Here is an 8680-nt window from a genome sequence, read left to right as displayed (position 1 = left end):
TTATTCACATAAATTCAAGAGTTGTGCATGAAGAGATTTGATTACAGAGTTGCATTAGTTAAACTGTTCTAACCTCCCTGGTTAGAACAGGGAGGCAAGGAACAGCCGACCATGGCGGCAGGAGTGACTTGTCAATGTAACTCCTAAAGCTATTGGTTTACAGAATGGTCTTCCCCAAAGCAAGGTAAAGCCAATAACAGAGACACTATGTACGGACTGAGCTGTACCCTCACATCAGATTTTGAGCTGTATCTGCCACGTATATGTCACGTATTTTGTTTGGTTTGTTGTGTGTGTTTGTTTAAACAAAAAAGGAAGTGAGATCAAACTCCTTTGGTGTGCGCAGAGGGAAACAACACAGCTACACCTTCTCTCAGCAAGCAGCAAGAAAAGGTTTACAAAAGCAATACAGACAGTTAATGCAAACTGTATAGACAAAGAACATTAATGCTTTTAATTATAAATACTAATCATTTGGGATCATTTGTAAAAGCAAAAAAGAGGAACTGTCTGAAAAGCAAAATCTCAAGAAATGTTTAAGATATGAAGATATCTCTGTGTTCTGTGATTAAAACTTGTTAAAATCCCTGCATGTTTCCTTTGCACAATCCCTTTCAGGAAGGCTGAGCCAACACATACAGGTTTACTGGAAAAATCTTCCACACATTTTTGTACTAATAAATTTTTAGAAAACGTTACGAACAGACTCATGTTGTCTCATGTTGTCTTCTTTTCTAACCCTGTAATCCTAGTCTGTTCTTCTAAATGTCCTTTAAGGAACACAACAATAATTGCACCTTCAGCAAAGCGTATGCCTTATTTTATATCATCCTGTACTGTTGCTCACTGAGACTTTGGGGAAATAAATCTGACTTTCACTGATAACAGCTAAAGAAAATAAAATGAAAATACAGATATCTGTTATTTACTTGTAAGTGGTATTAAATTTTAATGTCTTTATAGCAGAAAGAGATTTTCAGAACTTAGATTTAATATTATTTACAAGAAAATATACAATGCAAGGCTAAAATGTCACACATCCATTACATTAATACACAGCAGATGTTTCTACCACATGTCCAGTGAGGTCCCTGCATTCACATCCAACACGTTGCAGAGCTAGCTTCCTTTGGACCCTGTCAAGAGGAATCAAGAAAGAAATTGACTTAAGTGTGAAAATATATATTTCCATATAAAGAACTGATCTACAACAGAATGAGATTTGAAAATATCTACTTGAAATCAGAGATAAGAGAAAGGAAGGCTACTGCTTCCAGGTTTTGAATACTTTCCTTGAAATAGGTATTTTATTCCTTCTCTGGAAGTTCTCACCTCTTTCACTCTTAAATGCTAAGCATACTTCTTTATACACAGCAAATTTTGGCTCTGGAAGGCGCATTGGCATATTTTTACTACTAGATTTCTCTTCCTCCTCTGCTAGGAATGCTTCTCCTGTCTCAGCTTACCCTTTTCCTCCTATCCTGCCTGGACACACTTCCAAGGGACTGGCTACACACTGTATCAAAGCAAAACAGAAGTGCTTTTCCAATCCTATCCTTGTAAATTGTACACTCCCATACACTGCCATTAACCACAGCTTATCTATCTGCAGTGACCCACTATCTATCAGCACTGGTACACGGAGCAGGATGCAACTCCAACACATAGGTACCAAGAGCTGGAATTAGGTTCCTTATCCCCTCCAACAGAAATTCTCCCGTTCCTTTGACCCCTCTGAATGCTCAGTACTCAAAGCAAAACTTCCAGGATGCTCTTTTCTCTTTAAAGGCTGACTGAGCTGAAATTTTTTTGCTCCTCACTAACTGCAATCACATTGGAGGACCGGTCTGCTCAATAGAGACATTATTGCATTTATTTCCACCACCCCCCCCCCAGTACAACTGATAACCAAATAACCAGTTATTCATTTTAAACTTTTGCATTAAAATTGGTTGGAGCAAACTGTACTCTTCCCAAGTGACTTTATGGGCAGTTAGCAGCGATCTAGGGGAAACGTTTTTTAGAACTGAGGGCTCAATATAAAAAACACTGCCTTCCACCCCTCCTCTCTCTTCACCTTGTGTTTGCCCCTTTCATATCGACCCTCCCTCAGCTGCCTCTTTTAACCAGTCATAGTCCTGCAACCCTCCCAACTAAGTCCTACAGTCTAAAACCATGGGAACAGTACTTCCTTCTGTTTTACTCTTGGCATGTCCAAGACAGGAAAAGAGCTGAAGTTTCTGGTGGGAACATCTTTTTTTCCCTTCCTTTCTTCTAACGAAATGCGAGACAGTGGATCGCCTCCCTGTGTTCCCATCAACTCAAATGCCTAACACAAAGCCTTCACATTTTTTCTTCCAGCGCTATCTGAAGGCAGTCGAATATTCCCATACATTTATTGGTAGCTGCTGTGGTACAAAAGCAGTTCAGCGCAGTAAAACAGTAGGGTTAGGTCAGGTCTTCCATGCAGCACACAGGTAAGCCAGGTTACTTCCTTATTTTGCTTGGCTGGTTGGATCTTTTTTGGTTCTGTTTCTTGAACACTGCCCTAAATAGTTCAGCTACAGAACCAATGCACAGAGTAGGTTAAACTTGCCAAGCTGGTCTCATTTCAGTGGCAACAATGGAAGGTGCCCCAACTTGTCCTGAAATCTGTCATTTGTTTATTATTCAAAACAAATCATTGCTCAATCCTGTGGTGTACTCTGGTGGTTCCTGGACACAGGACTCATGCAACAGAAATTCAAATGATAAATTAAGGGCTTTTTTTTTTTTTTTTTTTTTTCTTTCAAATGAGATGGATCACAAAGCTAATGATACACATTCTCATAGGATTCTTTCTCCTTTATCTGAATGGCATAAGTTAACGCTGCAGAGACCAAACTTGGAGTAAGAAATTCATCTACCAAACAGAAGTGCTGGAGCTCAACCTGAGCTCTGCATGTGGAACTCACTTCTGAAAGCTGGGAAATCCCGAATTAAAATGGAGATAATCCTAGAAAGGCACGGGGATCCTGACAACCGATCACTGTCCATTGAAGCTGAAAGATGCCCCAAGCTCTGCATGATAGGTAAATAGGCCTACATGGACTTCCAAACATAATTAACAGAAATTAGGAAGACCAGATTCACATGATTTCAATGCATTAATAAAAAACAGATTATCCACCAAAAACTTGATGTATTTCAAGGGAACCACAAGTGTGCAACAATGACAAAACCTGCCAGTATCTTGAAGAATTCTGTACCTATTGGAACAGTGTTAGCACATACCTTACTGAGCTCTGGGAAGAGTTCTTGAATCCCAATGTCCAACAGCACATAAGTTAGCTAAAAGAAAATGAAGGAAAAGGCATCAGCCAGCCACTAAGTTAGACCAAAGCAACATCACATCTTTTTACCTTTGTTCTGGATGAGAATTCTGCCCTCTGTCACAGCCATACTTTCACTTCAGGAAATGGCAAGTTTCCCAAGTGCTGCAAATTACCTGTTTGTTGAGCACCGGTTGCTGGATGCCATCAAACAGAAGCCTGATGCCTTCGTATTTAGCCTCTTCCCCAATGCACTTCCCTATTAAATCTAGACCAGATATTACCAACAAATACACAAGTCATTAGGAAGCATTGCAAAGTAGTTGTAGCCAAATAAGTAACATCCCAAGCATTAGTTTTAGTTGGCACAAAAACAACACCATAATTTTTCTTTACCTCCAGTAACAAAAAAAAGGTTTTAATTAAATAAAGAGTTCAAATTTTACCCCTCTAAAGTAGTCAATGGAAAAAACAAATATTCCTTTGGTTCCTCCTTCCTCATCTTTCAGTGCTGCACACCAAAGTATTCGTTATGCTTTTAAGAATTTCATTCTATTGTCCTAATCCTTTTTTTAAATACGTGACAAGTTGGAATGTTTTAATTACTTTCTGAATAACCCAGACAATGAGCCCCTCTTCTGTAGTTTATATAGTTTAAATAGAGCTCAGATTTATCTTCTGGCTTTTTTTTCCTATCACTTCTTTATCTGGTCTTCAACTGGATAAAAAAATACAAATCAAACAAGCTAAACATGAAGAAATTACGGTTTTAAGGACATTTGTGAAGACTTCTGTTACCTCAAGTCTTTATGAATGATTACACTGCATCCTCACTCAGCAACACTGAATTAAATGATGAAACTGAACTCTTGGGTTTTTTTCTTCGTTTTTCACACCTAAATATTCCAGTGAAACCTCAGCAGCATAGAAATTATTTTATTTGGAAAGCTAACATTACTGCACTTGTGTTATACTTCGACTTGAACAATTAGTATAGTCGTAAAGAGCCATTATTAACCTGGAATGTATCTCATCATTTCTTCGAACGTCTGCTTTGCTCTCTTCTGTTTGTCCTGGACAGAGCGCGGTTCAGAATTCTCACAGAACACAGCATCTGCAGTGAAGACACATTAATGAAACCATCTTTAGGCAGCTTCCTTATCACCAGCATGAGAAAGCTGGTTTGGCTTCAAAGTTGAGCTGCTTTTCTGTATGATCTTAACTAGAAGAGAACGCTGAGCCTTGATTACATTAGCCTGATGAAATCCAGAATAATCCACGTGCTTAGAGGACAAGAATCTTTTGCCAATTTGTCTCTTCTCAAATTTTGAAAGCATTAGCTTCTAGGTTTGGCTCAATCCTTCTTTTAGTTTGTTATAATCTTCTTACTTCAAATTTTCCTTGCAATCACCTTGTAAAAATTACTGTTCATAGGAAGTATTTGGTGCTCAGTCTTGATGGTCATTTTTGTTTTGTTTTTTTTTTGTCTTTTACAGGACTTCTTGGTTTGATAAGGACACAGTTAGCCTTGTTGCAGAGCTTTGGCTCCATATTTCATTTAGCTGAGTCTGTGGTCACATTACCCTTCTCTACAGTTGTGAGGTTTTGTTTGTTTCTTTTTAAATAACCTTTGTCTACTTCCCTTCTTTGAAGGTTAAAATTACCATAATGAAGAGAATGAAAAAAAAAAAAACTAAAGCAGGACTAAAGCAGTACATAAGTGAAAACTAATTTAAAGAAAGCATGAACCATTCACAAACTGACACACTAGCCTACCTTTATTCTCCTGTGCACACCTTCATAAATTAATATTCATAATACCTCTTTTTTCTGTAAATCATGCTTGGTAGACAACAGGGCTAACATCATCTTTTAGCAACAAATTTCTGGAATGGTTTTATAGGCCCACCTGACTTTTAGAATTCCACTGGCTTTAATTGAGCATCACAGCGTAATACTCAAAAGAAGGGATTTCAAATGTCATACTAAAGCAACCCTTCAATCTAATATGGAACCACTGCTGACCTCTCAGCAGCGTTATCAGAGAAACCAAACGGTGCTCCTCACATAGCTGTTCTAACTTATAATGCAAGTAATAGTCCGTGTACAGTTCCAACGTATTTTTGAAGAGAATTCTTCCTCCCATCAGGAGATGATGCAGCCAGTCAGGAATGTGGAAGACCACTCTACCTGCAAAGTTATAGAAACAGATATCTACATGGTTCTCTTAATATGACAAAGGAGTCAAAAGAAGAAGCCACGACTTCTTCACTGACTCAAAAGAAGAAAAATGTATACAAGCAAAGACTTCAGCTTGAAAAGCAATTCTTGTCCGTATTACTCATCAAATACTCTTTAATTACTTTTATTTAGTTCTATAGGCTCAACTGAGAAAAGGGAAGAAACTACACCCACAAACTTATACTCAGAAAGGCAGAAAGATAAAGCAAAACTGAACAATAATGAAAGATAAATTGCAATATTTTAGCACAGCAATAAGGGTTGCTTGCTGCTTTTTTTTAAATGGCTGTGTTCTTAAGTTGTATACTACATTAGAATTTTATTTCCCGCCAAAGAACCCAAACTTCATAATGAAAAGAAGTGTAAGAATAACTAAGAGAAATCGCTTCTTACCAACATACATTAAGTAGTCATAGACTCCTTCTACGGTCATCATTTCCATGAAGTAGTTCTGATTCTGTCGTCTTTCTGTATTCTCAGACCGGTTTGCATTATTCTTGAATAAATCATTGAAAAGCTAAAAATACAAACATAACATGGAAGACACTGCCTTTAAAAATAAAAGGACCATCAGGCTTTTGTTGTGTGTTTGCTTTTCATTTCACAGACCCTTTTTCTCTCAAGTACTTTTGCACAACTAGAATTTGTTACAGGCCTTGACCCTTCAATGCACCTTCAGAGGCATGAAGGGTGCAAGTCTGTCTGCCTTACATCATAGGGGGACTCTATCGCATCTATGTATTCCCTGAAACAGCCTTTTGTCTTGTGTTATGGAATAGGCAACGGGTTCTGGACAAAACAGTCGGAAAGGAAGAGTCTGTTAAGTCCTGGAGGCATCTTACAATACCTCACAAAAACCATTAAGTGTTTATTTTAAGATATTTAATCCCCAAAGCTGTTGATGCAAAGATCAGGAAATACCACTGTATTATGAAAAGAGAGCTCAAAAGCCTGTGCCAAGCTTCTAACAAAGCTATCTCACTGTTAGAAGAAAATATAGTGCAATTATAGTACGGCCTAGATGGAAAATCTACCCTAGTGTTCACCAAAAATTTGGTGTTGAAGAACTTCCTTGCTATGAGACTGAGAAGACTACTACCAATAGACTTTTCTGTAGCACTCGTGTATTAAAAATTAATTCTGAAGAATGATCCTTAATTTGCTTGTTCTTGGTCTACTCTCCATAGAGTAATTCTCCCTGAAGTAGACTAAGCCATAAAACATCCAGGTCATAACGGACTCTGAATCCAGCATGTCTCCAAGCAGAGTTCCTGTGCTCTTACAAAAAATTACATCAGGAAATCTAGCAAGATTGAAGTTTTGACTTGTACTTCGTTAGGTCCTTTCTTTTGTCAGTGCTAAACAGCTGGCATCATCTTCATAAAGTTCACCCTAATTAAACGACATCAAGTCATTACATAAATTACATGAAAGAGCAAACATAGTTCATGTACACTGGATGACCTGAATCCAAGAAAGTAACAAACCAAAGAAGAGCAGATAATTATTTGTGCCTACTGTATGGTATGTTGGTTAAAGAAACCTCTTTAAACTGAAGTCTACATGCCTTCTCAAAGCTGGAACTATGGCAATGGAAAAGATCGTAGTGGAATTATTGCAACTTCAACAAGAGCTTTTTTTTTTTTTTCTTTTATGATACCTCCAAGCTGGCTGAGATAACAGATAGCGCACCAACTCATAGCAACCCACAGTACAATGGAGATAAATTTCAGAGGAGTGTGTACAAGCCAAATTAAATAATTAACAGCACTCCAGTAGGTAATCTGAAACTAAAATGCTGTCTTTTGGCAGAGCTTTCCAGCTTCCAGAAGTTGTTTTTTTTTTTTCTTCACTTTCACCCCAAACCAGAAACAACATATTTCAAATGCTGCATTATGCCTCTGCTCATGGATAGCCTTTCCTGTGCCTTGAGTATAATGATTCCTTGTTCATTGCCAAGCTTTGAAAGTTCACACTCTTGTACGTGGCATTAAGAAATGAGCAGATGAACACATTTATAAAGTACACACTTCATACTAATCCAGTGTGTGTTCTACAGTCTTTAGCAATGCACATCTGAAGGATGCAGTCACCATCACATTTTACTCTCAGATTTTGACTGAAAGTGAAAAACATAACTGTGTACCCAATACAAACATGGGGGTTATATTCATGACTCAGAAAAGCACGTGATTTCGCTTTCACATTTCTGTTCATTTTACTATCTGAAATGTTATATAATACTCATTATTGTAATCACACAAAAAAGAGAAGCAGTGTTATCCTTAGTCAAATTTTTAAGATTAAACGGTAATTGTGATTACAGCACTGAAATATTCTTAAAAGGCTTTCAAGGGGAAAATTCCATTTAATGGTACTAGCTAATAAGGGAAGCCAACCTCTTGAAGCAAGTGAAACACAAAAACCCGTATTAAGAGAACAACCAAAATAACCTCTAGTTCAGTAAGTTCCCTATTGTACCTCCATGGGAAAAGCCACCAAAGTACAAGCATCTACATAAGGCATCTAACAGTTACCTGACTGCCAGTAAGTACATATACCCCCATACATTCCTGTGTAGGTGAGAAGTTGATAAAAACAATACCATAGTTCTGAACAACATCCACAGCCAGAGGCATAAACTATTTTCTCTCTTCACTAGCAAAGTAGAGAATTTGCACCCAAATGCTAAAAAGAGTGTATGTATCTAAACCACTTCAATTAGCATTATTTAGCATATTTATAAGCAAATAAGGAAAAAGCTGTGTTTTTCTCCAAGTAACTGCAAATATACACTATATTGCTGTTGTTTCAGAACAGTTCTTATTGCCATTGGCGGGTCACCACGAGCCAGCAGCACAATGCCTTTGCAGGCATGCTTTTCAAAGCCTACATCAGCTGAGAAGTCCTGCTGCATTCTAGCAATTCTGATGGAAGTACATTCAGAAGACTGTTGAGCTGGTACAGACAGACTAGAAACATAGGTAGGAAAGTTGAAAATGCTGTTTGGTGCCCTTAGAAGGAGCAGCTTTTTGCTTGGTTGTTTAACCAGAAAGGTTGGTAATTTCATCTGATGAATCTGATGGAGGATAAAATCCAATTGCTATTGGCTGCACTTAGGTTAACTG

General features: G+C 37.8%; 1 protein-coding gene across 2 annotated transcripts in view; it reads right to left on the bottom strand.

Moving 5' to 3' along the window:
• Nucleotides 1–1097: 1097 nt before the first annotated feature.
• SNX14 (sorting nexin 14) overlaps nt 1098–8680 on the bottom strand; it is a gene marked incomplete at both ends in the record, with an annotated part of 48121 nt that continues 40538 nt past the window's right edge. For both annotated transcript variants that reach the window (XM_079550676.1, XM_079550677.1), the window contains 6 exons: nt 1098–1136; nt 3274–3330; nt 3488–3579; nt 4330–4425; nt 5337–5501; nt 5946–6069. In XM_079550676.1, coding sequence (XP_079406802.1) covers nt 1098–1136; nt 3274–3330; nt 3488–3579; nt 4330–4425; nt 5337–5501; nt 5946–6069 — 573 coding nt within the window. The remainder of the gene's footprint in view (nt 1137–3273; nt 3331–3487; nt 3580–4329; nt 4426–5336; nt 5502–5945; nt 6070–8680) is intronic.

Source organism: Tetrao urogallus (assembly GCF_951394365.1).
Source record: "Tetrao urogallus genome assembly, chromosome: 2".
In the NCBI taxonomy this organism is placed as follows: domain Eukaryota; kingdom Metazoa; phylum Chordata; class Aves; order Galliformes; family Phasianidae; genus Tetrao; species Tetrao urogallus.
The sequence above is the reverse complement of the archived record's forward strand: the minus strand, read 5'-3'. Positions and strand labels throughout refer to the sequence as shown.